This window comes from Notolabrus celidotus, chromosome 6 (assembly GCF_009762535.1).
Source record: "Notolabrus celidotus isolate fNotCel1 chromosome 6, fNotCel1.pri, whole genome shotgun sequence".
Classification (NCBI taxonomy): Eukaryota; Metazoa; Chordata; class Actinopteri; order Labriformes; family Labridae; genus Notolabrus; species Notolabrus celidotus.
Genome location: NC_048277.1, coordinates 19,629,328 through 19,648,170, shown reverse-complemented (window position 1 = coordinate 19,648,170; position 18,843 = coordinate 19,629,328). Strand labels below are relative to the sequence as shown.

Genomic DNA, 18,843 nt, shown 5'->3' with positions numbered 1-18,843 from the left:
TGAGTCTGAGGAAGTGTAGAAGGAGATATTGGGCGCTGCTAATAAACTTGAGAAGAGGAATGTGATGACACATGTTTTTAAAACTGAAAACACACACACACTGGGAAAGGGCCATGATATATAGATGGGACTCCAAGGTTCTTCAGCTCCTCCCTCTGCTGTAACACAAACTCATTCCAGCTCTGCCTGCAGCAAAGTAAGATCTATGTGACAGGCAGGTTAATGTTTGCACTTGGGGAGCTGTAGCGTTAATTGTTGGTGTGGAAGACGTACAGTAAAGACCAGGAAGCTCACCTGCCCCTAAGGCAAACATATTTGTGCTACCAAAGGTCTGCTGCCTTCCTCTCACTTTGTTCAGTTTGTGTCACAGCAGGATTTAAAAATGAGAAACAAACTCAAGACTCCACTTGTTTATTGATCAGACATATTTATTAGATTCATATCTGAATTTACAAGCTAAATTGACAACAGGGAACAGACACATTACTCTCTAAATGAAAAAAAAAAACACCAGCATCAGTCTACTTTACAAAAAAGGCATTTTTTTTTACAACACAGCTGTCTGTAACACAACCCCCCCCCCCACACACACTTTCACACACACTATCATACACAAACATGATACGCTTTGATGCGGGGTAGATTTAAACTTTGAAATTAGCTTGGTGTAAGAAATAGACATTAGATCCAGAGGCTTATTGTCTCTGAAGTTTAGGGCTCTGACTGGATGGTAAGAGATGTTCAGATACCGATACCAGAATCAGCAGCAGCCTGGGATACCTCCTAAAATGCAGTATCAGGTGACGCTGAGTATGTTAGTCAATGCACTGAGGATAAAGGATACCATAAACAAGTAGATCCTATCCCTTGAAATAAATGGTCTGAAGTAAATAATCAACAAACAACAACAACAACATGGTGCCAGCAGAGAGTGTAAAGTTAAGTCAAAGCTGGCAAATCAAACATCTGTGTTTTTCCACCAGTACATCATGTATTTGTAATAGTGATAGACCGATATGTTTTTTACAGGGCTGATACTGATACGGATTATTAGTAGTCAAGGAGGCCGATAACTGATATTTAGAGCCGATATTCATTTGCAGTAAAAGGGGAAATATTGGCGTCAAAATTTTGAATAATACAAACTCCAACACTTAACTCTGTTTAAATGCCTTTAAACATATATATTTTTTAAACAGCTTTCCAGATTTGCAACATGTTAAAGGCTTTTTTCTTTATGTTAGACAATAGACATCTTTGTCTGAAAGTGCAGGGAGCTCCCAGACTCAGCAGCATGTCTTATGAAGTTAAATGAAAACTTAAACAAATAAAAAGCTCCCTAAAAGTTTCCCAAAATTTCAATATAACTGAAATGTTAATCTTTCGCTTATCTTTGTTTTAAAGGGATATTTCAGTGTTTTTGAAGTGGGGTTGTATGAGTTTTAAATCACTAGTAGTTGTAGGGGCCACAACGTATGCTGCTCAGCTCGTCCCCAGTGATGAGGAACTGCAGGGAGAAATGAGCCAAAATAACCTAGTTTTAAATTGATCTCTTACTGGCCAAAAATAGGCCAATGCCGATATGCGTCAAAATGCTGAATATTGGCGCCTATAATCGGCCCGGTCGATAATCGGTCTATCCCTAATTTGTGATCCCAATAGTATTGAAGGGCTACTTGGTATCAGCTAGTATTAAAGTGTAGATATTTGAATCTGTATGTAAGAGAAAGTATGTTATCTGAACATCTTTGTGCAATACACACTTTATGATATGAATGAAGCTAATGTGCAACTTATTGGCACTTAAAGATGACTGTATTGTACCTCATGCTTTTGTGCATAAAATCACATTATACTTGTAGCTACACTGCAAACAAAGACCAGACTCGCAGGGTGAAGGAGACACACTCACTCACACGCACACAAACACACAAATATCATATGCCGAAACCAAAGAGATAAGGGTCAGAAGCAGTGCTAAGGTCTACCGAAAGACAGGATGATATATTCTGACCCTGCACATACCCTGACAAGAGACAGCCCTGTTTTTTTTCTCCTCTTACCCTGACTTCAACCTCTCTGTACAGCTTCACTTCAAACAGCTCTGAACCGATAGAAGCAAAAATAAATGTCTGTGGTCACAGGTGAATCTTTCTTTGATGTGTGGCCTCCTCCTCAACTACTGATAACACTGTCAAATGACTTTCAACACACATGAAAGAAAGGCTGCTTTACATAAATCTACACCTGTGCGAACATTGCAAGAAAGGAGGCTACTTCACAGATATGAAACCAAGTCGTGAACTGGTCGGGAAGACACACTTTGGCAGAAAGCATTGAAGATAAACTATTCTAAAGTATCTACATGATTCACTCATTCAAGTCAAACATCTCCACCTCTCTGAGTGGGGATTAATGTGACGGCACCTGCCACCACCAAATACAAACCAAAAGTGCTTTTTTTGGAAAAGTGCTTTCAAAATAAATACAAACAATCTAAGTAAATAATTTCATAGGCATATATGCAATTAAAGTCAACTCCTGCCCTGAGAAAGAGAGAGATGAGGAGAAAGAGAAAGTAAAGCATGACTGTTTGGCTCATGCATGCTTAAAAGATCATTTTGGTTGATTTCAAACTTGGTCTTGTTTTTACTGATATTCAAGATTTCTATCTGTTATGATTACCTCAATACATTGTAGAGTGATCCATAGGGTTGCAAAATTCCAGGAATTTTCAAAGTTGGAAACTTTCTATGGGAATAAACGGGAATAAACCAGGAATTTACTAAACTGAAGGTTGGCTCTTAATAGGGAACTTAAATATAGTAGGGGAAAATATATTTTAGCATAATCCTGACTAAAACAACCAGATTTAATGCAAGTACAGTTGAATATCTATGCTATTCCTCAATCACATGCACAGATGATTTCTAGAATCCTTGACCACACTTTTGAGCCCAAAGCACAAGACTATTGAAGTCACATATTTGAGCCTGTGAACTACACAACGTGAAGTAAGTTTTGATGATATTACGTGGTAATATATATTAACTAATTTGTTGTATGGTACTAATGTTTAACTTACAAATATCACAAATAAATGTATTCATACAGTAGATTGCTACTGGGTTGGGTCGGGGGGATGAGTAATATTTAACTCAACATTCATGTTTTTGTTCTTCAATGAAAGAATTGATTGTTCAATAAAATATTTAACACTTGATAAAGTTCTACTTACAAATACATCTGTTTTTTATTGTATTATTTTTTTGGATGTCTGCGTATAACAAAACATATTTATGCTTGGATATGATACCTTTCCATTAAATTACCCTCAACTCCAATATATTCCCATTAATTCCCAGTTAACTCCCATTATTTCCCATAATTCCCATAAAAAGTTTCAAATTTGGAATATTTCCAAAATTCCCCAGCTCAACTTCCCATGGAAATTTACTGGAAACTTTCCGGAAATTTACCTTAAATTCTCCACCCCTTTGCAACCCTAATGGTCCATTACCTGATATTGTCATTCAGGAAAAAATGGTAACTGTTCATTACAATCTCTCCCAACCCTAAGTGATCACATTGTTACTTCTAACTGTTGGTAACATTCATATGTTTTTAACCCTCCTGTTATGTTGCGGGTCAAATTGACCCTTTTTAAAGTCTATTTTTGATAATATATGCCTTCCAAACCAGATAAATGCAGCATAAAAATCTGGGCAACATGTGACAGAAGAGGAGTCGAGTTAATTTATCAACATCACTTCATAAAAAAAAAAAAAATACATTCAAATTTTAAAATAAAATAAACAAAAATCTATGTCATGTTAAACTATTGTATTTATATTATGGGATTTCCAATGTATATTAAAAAAAGTTTTAACATGATTTTTAATGAAAAACGAGTTATCCTCATTGAACCATGATCTGTGAGAATTAAAGAACACCAATGGACTAAATCTTGATTTAAATTGTTAGTAATGGAGTTAAAAATTTTGGGTTCTGACACTTTTGGATAATTGAATATGCCCCGGGTCAAATTGACCCAGGAACATTATTGCTGTTCCAGACGAACAAACATAACAGGAGGGTTAAAATCAGTCATTGACAAAAGAAAAGAGAAAACTCCAAAACCAAAACTACATGATTAAGATCAAATAAAGCGTATTGTATTCTTCCCAATCTACTCACAAAGAAAATATGCAAACTAATAATATGTCAAAGTTGATGATGTGTTTCAGTCTGCTTTGTGGTGACTGTTCTGTATTATGACTGGTTAAGCTGTCATCTTGTTAAAAGCAGATAAAAAAAAAATGGATCAAAGTTCTACTAAACCAAAATGATCTATTAAGTAAAAACAAGGAGGACATATTGCAGAATACTTACACTCACACACACACATACATACACACACACCCAAACCTCCACAGAGGACGCATTTATCAGAGGAGCAGGAACTGATGCTGGGGTATTAACGGAAACACACACGTCATTATTGCCTCATTTCAACAGTACAGCACACACATACATGATACACACGTTGCATCCTGCAAAACAACCGCCTTTCCATACGTTGGATTTATTCCAAAAATAGATATAATGTTTATATATACTGTTTACATTAATAGTACGTTTACATATTACCAAGAATAGCCACAACCTAATACAGGTTCAAATGTCACAATATTACATTGAAACAGCTCTGAGGGTGATATGAATTAATATGTGCACTTTACTGTGTCCTGTAGGAGTTTTTTGTTCTTTTTTTTGCGTGTATTTATAGATTCGGTTGTGTACATGTATAAATGATTGTTTGGGGGTGTGTGTGTGTATGCGCGTGTATGTTCACAGGTGTGCTTTCTTTGTGTCTGCACACATCTCTTTTGACCTGAGAATGTACCCTGTACCTCTGACAGAGCTCTCTCTCTCTCTCTCTCTCACAAAAACACACACACACACACACACACACACACACACACACACACACACACACACACACACACACACACAAACAACAGCACACACATACCTCTAAACAACATGAGTTTGTCTGAGGTTTCAGGAGGAAGTAACACATGATGCTCCGATTGAACCAAAAGCCTGTATGTTCTAAACGGTCAAAGCAAAGGACATCTACCTTGGACTGAGAATTGATCAAGGTTGCACAGTTGAAAGAATGAAGCCAAATTATCGTCACTTGCACATTAATTGCACTAATTAAAATTCTGCCTGTTGTGTACACTGAAATGCTGAAGTGAAAATGGCAGCTAGCCTTGCAAGTATCTTGGCATTTTTAGTCTTGGCTGATTATTCAGATACAGTCTTTTACTAAAGTGTAAACAGTCAATTGCTTGGATAGAAAAAAATCTCTGGGCTGTGATTTTATTCCCAGAGAGCCAACATGCTCAAACAATCTGAAACTTTGATGCTGCATTAAAGAAAAAGGTGTAATTTTAGCCTCATGTATTTGTTTTAGTATTAAAGTGCCACGGCTGACACACTGTGTGTAGCCTCTGCTCATGACAACAGTATACAGTGTTTTCACAAAGGTCAATGGGAAAATCAAATTTTTTACAGCTCATAAGTATGTAACATGATTTGGCTTTGGGGTTCTGGCACTACAAAATGTTTTTCTAAAAACACGCATCCTCTTAGAAGCCATTCAGTTGTAATAATGACATGAAGGTGTAGGGAGAGATCGGGGTCACCCATGTGTAGCTTTGTGTGTCCAGTGTACATACTGTGAAGGGCTGTTTGACCTCAGCTGTGAGGAGGGTCTCCCATTCTTCTTCAGACACATGAGGGGGTGTTGGAGAGCTGCTAACAGGAAGCAAAGGTTGCATGTTTGTGTTCTGAATGAAGCGTGTGAAGCTGTGGCTTGTGTGCGTGTCTGTGCTGCATTGTTAACCCGGTCCATTAGCTGAGGGCTGCTTCTCTCTGTAAGACACAAAAGAGAAAAGATACATAAAAAAACAATCTCTACCTCAAAACATTTTGGTCTGCAATATTTGATGTATACTCAGAGCTTACAGGTCAAACTATTACACCGTGTCCTCTTCTGGGTCTTTTTGGGGTGCTATCGGGGGAACTCACTCTGACTAAAATGCAGTTGAGTCGTACAGCCTACTTCTAATTATTTTGAATTAGAAGAGTGACAGTCCTCCTACTTTCAGCTGGTGGATTTGTGAGGTCATGCATTTTCTCAAAATAGAGAAGATAAGGTACACACTACGAGGATCCACCGAGAAGTTTGATAGAGTATGGCATCCTTTTATTTCTTACGTGGAGCGATTGACAGTGCCGCTTGATAGATGAAAAGGGGTATGGCTCTGTAAAAACGCAAACTCTGTGATCTGGTGCACTTTTCAATTTATTTTTATGTAATTTATTTATATATTTCTTAATTGTTATTGTCATTCTTTTGTTTTCCAATATTCTCTTTCCCTTGGCTGTCCTGTGACTGGAAGCCAGTTGTATCTAATTTTGTCAGGTTTTCTCTTTATTATTTCTTTATTGTCTTTGTTGTATTTGATCTTTGTCTGTATGGAAAATTCAATAAATACACCATGACTAAAAAAAAATTTCAAAAAATCTCTGCAACATTATTCAAGAATGAAGAAGAAAGGGATCTGTTGTTGAGTGTAAGCCATAGGTTACAATGTGAACACGTGGCTGTGGGTGTGTTGCATGTTACACCAGCTGTTTGTCCAAGGACTTATACTTGAAATATGCCTCACTGTGGAGTTGAAGCAGTGGTGTAACACCTACATTATTAACTTTTAATTAGAGGATTTTGGATGCAGTGTTAATTTTGGCGGCTATTTTAGATTTAGTCTAAGTCTTTAGACGAAAATGCCTGTAAGTTTTAGTCACATTTTAGTCTTTTCAGTCCTTTATAGTTTTAGTCTAGTTTCAGTCGACAAAAACTCAAAACATTTTAGTCTTTGATTTTTGCCAAAACATCTTCACTTTTTAAATAATTCATGTAGTCGATCAGATATTGGTAACAGGGTTATACCAAGTGTTAAAATCATCAACATTTCACTCCTTTAACATTTTTGCTTGTGTGATATCTTAAGTTGAATAATTCGCCCTGTCTCTGCTAAAATGTCAAAAAGAAAAGATTCTTGATGTGACCGTATTTTGATTCTCTTGATTCGCAGAAAAATGCCATGAAAGGGCTGTATTGCACATTTACGACGGTCCTTGAATGCACCTGCAGTGACAGGTGCACTGGACAGTCAGTTCACGGCACTCTGAAATGCATCTGCATCTTTCAACAAAGAGTTGATCAAAACTTAGTAAATGTGTCTGATGTATCACCAAACTGAATAAAATCAAGCCGTAGACGCGGAGCTTTTTACGATAATAGCAGCAAAAATGGCAAACATCAAATATTAAACAGACGTCCCCCGGTTGTGTCTTGGCATGGAGGTGGGGAGAGCTGGTTCACACAGCACACCTGCTGCAGGTAGAGACCAGGCTCACACTGCGCCCCTCAGATAATAACCCAGCCTGTCACAGGAATGCATCACTTTTATTTCTAAAGATTAGACGCACAGCGGGGGAAACATGGATTCTTAATGTCCAACGGCCCGCCACTAAATATTCCGTCTCATCATCGTCTCGTCAACAAAATCAAAACCTTTGTTCGTCAGAGTTTTTATTATCAGTGATGCACTTTAGCTCGTCATAGTCTCGTTTTCGTCATGAAAAAATGAGTCGTTGACGAACATTTATTGTCATAATTTCGTTGACGAAATTAACACTGTTTGGATGAACTAATTTCAGTTTCATTGCAGAATAAATTTTAAAGATACAGTTAAACCAGAGGGGAACATTTTGGGCAAAAGCAAAGCACTTGACTAAGATGTTTTACCCTAATTTCCAGACTACTCACTGTTTGTATCACAGATATGTTTCAATTCTTCATAGCAGGAAAAGCTCAGGAGCAACTATTGACATGGACATTAACAAATGCACATAAAAAAACATACACTTACTGTGTGACAGCAGCCGATTGCGCAGTTGGGCCGGCCGAAGATGGGCTGGGAGAGGTTCCTTTTTCACTCTCTTTGTCTTTGATGGAGTGTCCCTCTGCTGGCACCTTCTCTGCATCACTATAAAAAAAATCATCAAGAATACACTGTAAAGAGCAATCTGCTGATGATGGTTTCTGCTTCTGGCTGCATTTCATCACAATTATCTGCTTTTAAGATGTCCACATCGGCCATTATCATGTCCAGCACGTACAGCAACCCTTGCATCCCCTCTCCTGACGTCGGCTGGATGTGACTGACCCAAATCGAAGGGAGACACTAAGGTTTGTGTTAATGTTGTGACTTGTAAATTTCATCTGAGATTTTTTTAGAACTCCAGCATGCTTTTAGGTGCACTGCGTGTTAGTAATTTGCTAACGTAGGACTTGTTAGAATGCTGATATTTTGGTTGCAACCTCTGTTCATAGCATGCTATCTGACATACTGTTAGTAGAGTGGGTGCTCTAAGAGATAAAACAAATCACACAAACTTAGGCCTTTTTAATCTCACTGATTTTCTTTATGTAGTTCAAAGCTGGGGTTGGTAGTCAGATTTAGATACACTTTTGTTATACTGGTTAAAATGATCTTTATGTCCCGATGGTAATCAATACATAATGTGCTCTTAAAAAAAGAGTGAAAAAAAGCTGCTATCTACAGCCGGAGTAAACTTCCCCTCTGGTTTAACTACATTACCCCGGGGTGCACTCCCCGTCCCCTGCCTCTGCTTCCCCTGTCTCTATTTACTGTCCCCTCTGACCCGATGAGGTGCTTTGCTCAGGACTGTAGTCCGGATCAGAGTCTAAAAAGCTCTCACCACAGGGGCTCTGACAAGCAAAAGAATTAATGACATTTAGTAAGTCCTACAGAAAATGTAGATGTACTGTAGCGTCCATCATGACGCTGTAGGGATGACGAGCTGGTTCGTGAACACGTTGAGCTTTAATAACCGGTCACTGTCGGCCGTGAGCATGGCAACCAACAAAGCAACAATCAGTGTTTGAATGAATGAAAAACTTCTCCTGCTTGTCTCTCCTCTCTCCCGCTCGCACACTGTACACCTCAGTCTCCTGATGCCTTCACTAACTGTCAACACTGTAGGAATTAAGAGCATCTACACTGAACACGTTTAACAAACAGTAGAGCTGTTACAGTATTATATGTATTATAACTTTTCTCCTGATATTGTGTCACTGGTACAACTGGATAATGCTAGCATGACAGTTGTGAGTACTTACAGCAGCCATGTTTGTCTGTGTTTTTAACTTTCACTATGATAATAATTTGGTGAGGTCCGGTTTTGAATCAGTCACCATCATATGGTGAAACAATGGCGCTCGTGCATGTGAGTCCTGAGGAAATGTTACATTCAAATTTATGCTAGTTTTCCGTGACAACCAACCCCAGCTTTAAGCACGATTGTCAAACACTGCTCTCATATGTTGGTGTAATAAAACAAGTAAGTTCCCTACAAATGCTGAGTGGTCTGTTTCATGCCGAGGGAAGACCAGTACTGTTTGGTTGTGAATATGAATGAAGCCTGGCATAGGAATAGAGGTGGCAGAGCTCTACAGTTGTCAACTCTTCTGAATTAGTATATTTCTGTGATGAGTTAGGCTCGTTCTGAAATATGGCAAAAGATACTGTTGCATCACATCCTATTAAATTCAACAAGCAAACAAACAGACATGTGGTACATCTGTGCTCATGATGGCCTTTTTTCAAATCCTTCACACAACTTTAGGAGAACATTCCACGCTCCAGAGCAGAGGACCTCAAGCACAACATACCGTCTTACTGCTGGTCTGAATACTCTGGAGTCAAAGGGGAATGAGAAAGAAGGGAACAGACAGGAAAAGGGCAATGTCAGAAGAAAAACAGAAAAGGTGGAGGTAACACTGTGGGGTGGGGGAGAAGAGTTTGGAGTGGAAAAGGTCTGTAAAGCACGTCAGAGTACAACAAGAGATGGGGGGGAATACACTGACTGTGCCAATCAAGACAGAGCAGAAAAACCTCATGGTGTACCTGCTGAAGACTGCCCTCTCATTTTTGGCATCCACAGTGAGCCGAATGGTCTCCTTGCCAGCCCCTGTGGTGATGGTCTCACTGGTTGAGGACTCTGTCTTCCCTTCTTCCTCGTCGCTGTCTGAGCTGTTGGAGGAGGAGGAGTCGGATGCCACCAGTGGAGCTTTTCTTGCCACGCACACACTCCACACACACGCTGCAGAAGAAGAAACATGGTGTGACTTTAGTCAGTGGTGAGTTCACAATGGAAATGTATGTGATGTTCATTAGAGTGGGCTAACTTTACACCAGACAGAGGTATTGAATCAAACTGAAATATTTGCAAACAGCACTAGAGCACTGAAACACAATTTGTGGTTTACACTAGGGATGTACATTTCAAGTATTTTCCGTGATCGATTTTTGGAAATGTTAACGATCAATTATCTATTAATCAATAAAAAAAAACATTACTATTCTTTCTAATGTTAAAAACAAGGCCAAAAACGTTTTTTCCCACCAAAATTATATTTTCTACTGCAAAAAAATAAGAATATAACTGAAGGTATTGAATACGGGTGCATGTTTAACACTGATAATCAACCATCAGGCTCATAAAGACAATAATAATAATACTAACTCATAATACTAACAAAGTACTTCAGACTCATCGAGTTCAGTTTTCTGTCTACTCGTTTTTTATTGAGAAAAATAAACATGTGTTTTTGGTCAGGTGTCAGCCGGGAGCGCAACCTGGTCATAATCAGTCCAGCTGCAGAAAAGCCCAGACGGATCTGATGTTGCTGCTCTGCAAACATAGCGTACTAGCAATTCCCAATAGACTTTTGGCTTTGTACCTAAAGGTGGGAAATGTCCTGTTTAAAGTTGTCAACCCTCCTGTCGTTGTTGGCAGGAGTTGTGTATTGATCCTCTTTAAGAAGCACATGTGGAGACCTGACGCACAGCCGCAGCCGCCAGCTGAGCGTGTCCGCCATGTGCAACACCTTTAACAGCTGATTCACATCGAAACATGCTTTAAACTTAAAACACCTCCCTGATAGCTGAGTGTAATATGAGACCACATGATGTTTGTTCCACGTGACGGAAAACTGATAACAAAAATGCGTGTTTCGAGTAATTTCTTAACAATCAATTAATCAATAATTGATTAATTATGCATATCCCGAGTTTACATTATTTCTTTTTGAATTGTCTAATTTGTCAAGATTTGAAAGCTGGAAAATCAGCACAATTTTCATAGGATTGTGTCCTAAAATTCACTGAAAAGTTAACTCATCACAGGAGAAAGAGACTGTGACCCATTTATTTAGAGCTGCCAAATGCATATAAGATAGGATCTTATGACTCTTTGGTCTTACCGCCACATTACCTTGTTTAAATCTCTACCGTGTATTCATTTGTTTAGTCAGCTAGTTGTAATTTATGAAAGTTAAAGCCTTTCATTATTTTAAATTATTAGAACCATATTGCATCAACTTACGGTTCTGGTTTAGTTTGGTGTTGTCTGATCCGCTAATCTCCGAATCCACAGGAGAACTGCATCTGGGGCCTGTTTCAGAGCTGGAACAGAAGTTACACAGACAATTAAAAACATGGTTTTAAATAATTCAGTACCACTAATTAACTACATACACACAGATTGCACTGATTTGTCATATTGTGTCCATGGTTTCTGCTGTTAAAGATATTGTTTTCAATTAAAAAACAAACACACAACATCAAGCTGTGATAGTCCCACTTCCCCAAAACAAAAAAAAAGCTCCATCATTCACGACTGACCAGCAGAAAGGCTGAAAGTCAGTGAACTTGGCCCATCCTTTCTCCTCAGTATCTGTGGCAGCTGGTTGGGGGTCTGTAGAGCCCCAGGCTGAAAATCCTGTTCCTGCTGCAGGAGCCTGTGAGTTCACCTCCCCAAAGTCTGCAATCCAGCCTGTATCTGAGTATGAAGAGCATCACAAATACACTGTACTTTAGCCAACTTGCCCAAGACCTACTTCCGTCTCCAACACATAAAGCAAAACAACTATGCATCTCCGTAATGACCGAATTTCCCTCCCCGGGATAAATAAAGTATATCTGACTGATCTATATATTTCTCACTCTTGGATGCATCGCTGTGGGCCAGACTTGAGAAAGGATCCAGGTCATCTTTAGGATCTTCTTCTTCCTCAGAGTCTGAGTTTTGTTCTCTGGTAGGTGCCCCTGTGCCAGGAGCTGCTGTTCTATCAGAAGCCTTACTGGTCGCTGAGCTCTGGGATGATTGTGACCCACCAAACCTTGAAACAGACGAAAGGACAAATAAGTCACACTGCTAAAACATGATGTGAAGGCATCCCATGATAACTGTGGTGTGTCTACCTGTTACGGGCCTTGGCTTGTGTCGCAAAGTTGATCTCTTTCTCTTCCCAAATGTCCTCCTCATCATCATCGAAGGGCTGAATCCTCTCCTTGGAACAAGCCTCAAACACAGCTGTATTAGCCTGCAAAGGAAAGGTTGACAGTGCAGACGTGTTGAGCTTGGTCAGCATTATCACAATGCTGCAGAACAAAAAACACATTTAACTGTTTAGAATTTTTTTATTGGCATTAGTTTAAATGAATATTATGTGAGTGGAGGATAAACCTGGCTGCAAATTGTGTAGGCTTGTGACATGTGGTGGTTGTCTGTTAGGCATAATGTATTGTGTTTTATGGCCCCTAATGGCCATAAGGTTCATTGTTGTATTATTGTAAGTACCACTAAAGACACTTAAAGCTCCAAAACTTTGAGTATAAAACTTATAAACTAATAAAAGTGAAAATGTGATAAAATGTGTATTAAAGAAAATTAAAAAACTCACACTCTCCTGGCCTGCATCAATGTTAATATTGATCTCTGCAATACGATCAAATGTTGCCCTGCAATAACAGTAGAAATCCCTTCATTATAACACAATACAAATTTGTGTGTTTGATACAGTGATGAATGTCTGTAAATTTACCCAATGCTGTCATCGTGATCGGTAAACTCCTCATCATTGAAGCCAAACTGATCAACAAAGTTAGCCGTCATCTGCTGGATCTGGTAGTCTGAAAAGGCCTGAGACACACATTGAAGAAACCACAATTAGATCAACAACTTTGCTGGACTCAATATTTTTCATATGTGTGTAGGGGTGGGAATTGATAAGATTTTATCAATGTCAATGCCATTGTCGATTCTGCTTATCAATCTAATTCCTTATCAATTCTCCTAACGATTCCTGAGTATTTTTTTGAGGGGGAAAAAAAATTGTTCTACACAGTCTTCCGCACCAAAAGGAACCATTTTATTTTTTCCAAAATTATGTCTGCACAAGACTGAACATGAACATATTCAACTTGAACATACTGAACAATAGGTTGACCTCATTCTCGGACGTGCAAGTCCGGACGTGGCCCCTCGAGCCTGGATGAAAAGACTTTGAATTTGGAGAAGAAAAATGCTTTTCCTTCATGTCATCGCGGAGGTATTTTACCCGCTCTCTGTGCCTCATTTTCGGCCGTGTGAGTCCGGACGTGGCTCCTCGAGCCTGAGGGAAAGCGTCCAGACTCCGAAAGGGGAGAGGTAGGTGTAGGGGTTTCACCAACCTTCTCCACTTCGGCCAGATGCGAACCCCAAACTTCAAGGCCGAGTCGACAAATGCTTCAGCATATTTGAGGTATTTGCACCCAGGGGTTCTGCGTCGCAGAGTGTGTGACGTAATGCAAAGTAATGCAACGTAATGCAACGTACCGCAACATGTACCGTGATGTGAGGTGTGCATTTCCAATGGAATTGATCAATTAGAACGGGTTCTAAGTCGGATCGGGTTTTCGATTCCGACCCCTATATGTGTGCTTATCCACAGTTTTTGTACCTGCTGTAGTGTCAGCTCTTTAGGGAATGGGCTCTCCATATCATCCTCTGAAGAAGGGCGTGGGTTTCCACTGCCAACCTGGTCACAAAAAAACATCAACAACAAAAAAAACACAGCCAGATTTGAGATTTTGTGTGTTTAACAAACAGCTATAAGTGGGATGAAGATGAGCATGTGTGTGTGTATTTACCAGGTCTATAGTGTTCTTCCTGTTGGCTTCTGACAGAGTCTGATCCACAAAAGTTTCCCAGCGCCCTCTGCAGTCTTCTGGCAGCTCTACATCCAAACCAACATCATCAAAAACAATATGCATATTCTAATCACATTCTCTCAAACAGGAATTTTAGTGAACTTATTAACACATACACACACCTGAAATTAGGCTACTAATCTGAGTGTGAACTGGGCCCTTCTCCAAGTTGTGGACTACTGTGTTGGCAATCCTAGTCAGATGTCCCATGTACCCTCTTCTCATACCACCTTCTGACCTGAACATAGAAAGTACCACACTTAGGGAACCCCTTATTAGCAGAAGAAAACAAAATAAATGAAAGGCCATAATTTCAAAATTCCATACTGTAATTTATCATTCTCTTCCCAAGCCCCAAGAATCCTCTGGACAAGGTGGCAGTGCTGAAACAACTTATAAGAGACAAAGATAGACTCAATCAAATGTTTTGACTCAATGTGTGTTTTTTTCTCAGTAAGTAAAATGTCACATTAAGCACAGCAGAGACACCTACATGTGTCACCATCAGATTGTGTGCAGAGTTGTCAGGGGTGATTGGCGGTTCAGAAGGGGTTTCAGACACAGCCTGTTCCTGTGGAGCCTCCGGATTAGACTTGAATTTTTCCTGGGATCCCATGCCAGTTTGAAGTCTCATTTCATGGGCGCAGGGCCGGAGGATGGCAGCAACACAGAGCTCCACTTGGAGGTGCAGGAAGTTGTTCCATGTGTACTTGAAGAATGAGTCCTAATAGACACAAACATTTTCAGAAGCTGACTCTTTATTGACACTGTGTTCTGAAAATGTGACATGTTTGCAAATCTCACCAGAAGCAGATCCATGGTATTGAGACGGCAGAGTTCTTGTGCAACGACTGCATGGCTCGCAGAGCTGGTGTAAAGCAGAGAGGCCACCAGTCTGGCAACATGCAGACGTGTGTTCCCAAGTGGTTCCTCCAGCACACCCAAAGTGGTAAGTATGGGATTTCGCTAAAAGCATGATGGTTAAGGGGAAAGAGGAAAATCTTAATACCAGAAAATCTAACATAACCCTTAAAGAAAATATGAGATTTATCTTTGTCCTGCAGAAGATCTCTTTTTTTAATACTAAACATATTTAGCATGTCATCTTTTAATACAACAACTGATATAGAACCAATAGATGACATCTTTTTTTAATTACCTTGGGTGGCTCCAGAAGTAGCTGGTGGAAGTGTTTCAGGTGTGGTTGGATGGCCAACAAAATGCTGCTGTTAACAGTGTAACTCCTTTCAAATCCCTGAGCATCCATTACACCATCCACCCTGTCATGAACACGGACCAAAGCAGATTAAAAACAGGAAACAGATTATTTCAGTCTTTCGTAAATGGTCAAAAAAAGGACTATCATCACAGGGAAACCTAACAAAGGCCAGAGGTCAATTAGAGATTCTTTCAAAATAGAAGTAGATAAAAATTCACAGTTTGAAATTCAAATACTCACACGGGCCTCCTGATTTCCAGTAATGTGAGAAGAACTTGAATCCCATTGATGATACAGCTCTCACTACATTCCCCTGAGAACATATTTTGCAACAACTGTTCTACACACTCCTGCCTGTAGAAACACATCACAATCAGTCCATTGGACAATAATGGACAATAATCCACATCCTGTTCAGGACATGCATCTGAATTGTGTTTGTATGACTTACGACTCCAGCACAGTAAGCAAAGGGTCAGGCTGTGAAATCTCTTGGAGCTGATTGGCCTGGTCTCGGCTCAGGCGAATGATGTCGCACAAAGTCTGTGATGCATTAGACTGTCTCTGTGGAGGCACAACGTTGAACACAAGAAACCCAAAACATCAATCCTGTAAACTACCTATGAAGAGTCAGTGAGTGCTTGTCATAGTATACTTTATTTACGTAAATTCATACCTCTTCATCTCTCTCGGGGTGAATGAGCTCTATGAGTCTCTGGGCCAGCTTCTCTTCATTCAGCCACTGTTACGAAAAAAAAGACAATGTTAATTTGTGTGATGTGTAAAAATATGAGTGTGTGTAATTTTGTCTCATACAGTAAGTGTCTCGAGTCGAAGGGGAGGAGGCTCGACACAGCTGATGAGTCTCAGCAGCACATCCATCATGGCTGATGTATCAATATGCTTCAAGACTAAGGAGAGGAATCCTTCCTTCCGTCGCAGGAAACTAATAACCTGAGCAAAACAGAGAAGAGAGGCAACAGGATGACAACAATTCAAAAAGAGGACTTGTAATTTGTAGACATCAGTTATGTCTCAGATAGAACAAAAATGATCATCTGTTAGTTGCATATTCTTTCTGGTATGAAAGTTAAAAAAGCTTCCCATGCCAGTATAGTTCAATCAGGATACCCTTTGAATTCTGCTGAGTCAGGTTTTATGAACGCTATAAACCTGTCTGCTGTACCTCTCCCAGTGTGAAATAATCATTTCCTCATAATTGTGCATTCAAACATAAAAATGATCGCCTCATTGGTGGCTGTCTTTGTAAGACTGCCATCCTCTATCATGCCTTGCTGAAAGTCTCATAGGGCCAAAAAAAGATATGATCAAGGTCACAAGGGCCACCTAAGTACATTTTAATCAACCCCTCTTAAATATTAATACGTCATCCGTTTAGGCAGTTTCAAGCTCTGGTACAATAAGCTGTTCTGATTGACAGCCCATCTGACCTCTGAATCCCCAACTGCTAACACAGTGAAACATAAACTATGAGGATGCTTTGTGCATTGGAACATCTGTGTGCTGGCATCTCAAGATAGCTTAAACTTTACAGTGTTCTTATGGTAGTACCTCCCAGTGATAGCAGTTTCAATTACTTTGCTGTAAGCACCTGTCAGACTCTGAGAATTAAATCAAGGCAACACAAAAAACATAGCTGTCTGACTGTGCTCTTTGATTTTGTGATTTTGTGAGTGTGGAATTGAGCGTGTTACCTGCTCAGTCTTCCTTGTGATGAGGTTCCCAATAGTCTTACTAAAGAAAGATGCCAAGAGGGGGTTAAGGGGGGATGGCTGCTCCAGGAAGGAATAAAGAGTTTCCAGCAGAGGCTCCTCGTTACCCAGCTTATCATTGATCACTCCCACGTCACATGTCAGCAGCTCACATGCTATATTTGGATACCTGTAATGGATGCAGAGAACACACCTGGCAGTAAAACCCAAAGCAAATTCAATTCTTATTTAAATGTCTTTGCACATTAATATAAAGGTCGACCTGAAAAACAGGACTGTGTTCGTTGTCATGGGTAGATTATCCATTTGGCAAAAAACTCACTTTAATTGCAAAATGTATTCTGCATTAAGAACCCTTTTTAAAAGGTCAGCTCTCGTCTCTACTACAAAATGGCAGGTGAGAGATAAGATGGATTGCAGAGGCAGCAGAACATATTTTTTTCTAGATACGGTACACTACATCAGCATTTTCTGCCCAACACCTACTTGAAGCGCTTTGTCTCCTCTACACCAGCAGGGGGCTCTGTGGTAATCATACGGACCAGCTCCTGCATACACTGGTCCTGGCACAGGAACAGGAGAAGTCTACAGTGTGATAAGAAGCACCAGTTAGCATCAACACCAGCAATTGTGTAAAATTGTAATGTTATCATATGAAGGTAATGCTGAATTGAAAAAGTCAACAACACACAGACCTCCTGTTCTGGGCCTTGCACTCCTGCAGCACATCTTCCTCTTCCATGAGCTCATCGAGTGTGACATCTTCCTTGTCCAGTATAGCCTCCAGATGAGAGGAGGTGTGTAGGTCAAATTTCCAAAACATGGCTGACGTCACAAGCACACACACTTATCTGTTGATCAGAGGAGGATATGACATAGTATCATAACAAAGTAGCTTAAATGTACATTTAAATCTTTTGACTGTGTGCTGAATCACTACACTACATGTAAGCATGACCTTACTTTTGGACAAGGACTTGTACCCTCAGTCAGAACTTGCTAAACGACCATTCGCCTTATTGACATTGCTCAGTGTGCACATCAGACAGCTTAGGCAAATTCACAAAATGTAGACACCCGAATTCAGAAGAGACTGGCTGCAACCTGAGAACGAGACCATAAGACAGAACCAGAAGAAGGATAAAAGTCAGCACTAAGTGCAGAGATGAGGTTTGCACTCCACTCTGGAACAAGCAGGAAGCAATGCATCTGTAATTGAGTTAGTGCTGAAGATTTGCATCTTAGGAGGCTTTGAGAACGGCTTCACACTAACACACAAACAAGTCCTATCGAAAGCAAATGAATGGAGTAAGAATTGTGTTAAACCACCCCTACCCCCCTTCCCTCTCCTCCTCCCTCCCTCCCATGGAGAAATAAACTTAGCACTAAAGAGGATTACAGATTCCTCTGCTTAAAAAACGTGAGTAGGTTGGAGGGAGAAGTACTTTCTTACATTTGCTGACAATAATTTGAACATGGAACAAAGAGGGTGATGATGACAGTAGCACAATATGAGGCAGACAGGAGCTGTCATTGGACTGAGGCTGTATTAGGAAAGGACCCTCACCTTAGACCTTACACATAAAATAACAAATCCATGCGATGATACAGTAAGAAATCCACGATAATAGCATTGCACAATGAATAGGTCTATCACTAATTACATCTTACAGGGTGATTTGGAGCTTACTTA

General features: G+C 39.8%; 1 protein-coding gene across 13 annotated transcripts in view; it reads right to left on the bottom strand.

Annotated features, from left to right (window-relative positions):
* Positions 1 to 410: 410 nt before the first annotated feature.
* The window catches only part of ppp6r2b (protein phosphatase 6, regulatory subunit 2b), a 24,307-nt gene continuing 5,874 nt past the window's right edge, over positions 411 to 18,843 (bottom strand). For 6 of the 13 annotated variants that reach the window (XM_034686447.1, XM_034686448.1, XM_034686453.1 and 3 more), the window contains 24 exons: positions 18,114 to 18,254; positions 17,846 to 18,001; positions 17,637 to 17,735; positions 17,133 to 17,319; positions 16,234 to 16,371; positions 16,094 to 16,159; positions 15,869 to 15,981; positions 15,658 to 15,771; positions 15,358 to 15,478; positions 15,003 to 15,164; positions 14,692 to 14,922; positions 14,526 to 14,590; positions 14,321 to 14,436; positions 14,139 to 14,224; positions 13,949 to 14,044; positions 13,052 to 13,149; positions 12,911 to 12,968; positions 12,429 to 12,550; positions 12,171 to 12,346; positions 11,850 to 12,006; positions 11,551 to 11,630; positions 10,071 to 10,266; positions 8,010 to 8,126; positions 411 to 5,943 (listed from right to left, as the gene is read on the bottom strand). In XM_034686447.1, coding sequence (XP_034542338.1) covers positions 5,910 to 5,943; positions 8,010 to 8,126; positions 10,071 to 10,266; positions 11,551 to 11,630; positions 11,850 to 12,006; positions 12,171 to 12,346; positions 12,429 to 12,550; positions 12,911 to 12,968; positions 13,052 to 13,149; positions 13,949 to 14,044; positions 14,139 to 14,224; positions 14,321 to 14,436; positions 14,526 to 14,590; positions 14,692 to 14,922; positions 15,003 to 15,164; positions 15,358 to 15,478; positions 15,658 to 15,771; positions 15,869 to 15,981; positions 16,094 to 16,159; positions 16,234 to 16,371; positions 17,133 to 17,319; positions 17,637 to 17,735; positions 17,846 to 17,973 — 2,760 coding nt within the window. In that variant the 5' untranslated portion in view covers positions 17,974 to 18,001; positions 18,114 to 18,254 and the 3' untranslated portion in view covers positions 411 to 5,909. Of the gene's footprint in view, positions 5,944 to 8,003; positions 8,127 to 10,070; positions 10,267 to 11,550; positions 11,631 to 11,849; positions 12,007 to 12,170; positions 12,347 to 12,428; positions 12,551 to 12,910; positions 12,969 to 13,051; positions 13,150 to 13,948; positions 14,045 to 14,138; positions 14,225 to 14,320; positions 14,437 to 14,525; positions 14,591 to 14,691; positions 14,923 to 15,002; positions 15,165 to 15,357; positions 15,479 to 15,657; positions 15,772 to 15,868; positions 15,982 to 16,093; positions 16,160 to 16,233; positions 16,372 to 17,132; positions 17,320 to 17,636; positions 17,736 to 17,845; positions 18,002 to 18,113; positions 18,255 to 18,843 lie in introns of all 13 variants that reach the window. The other 7 variants (XM_034686458.1, XM_034686454.1, XM_034686455.1 and 4 more) reach the window with 3 other exon arrangements.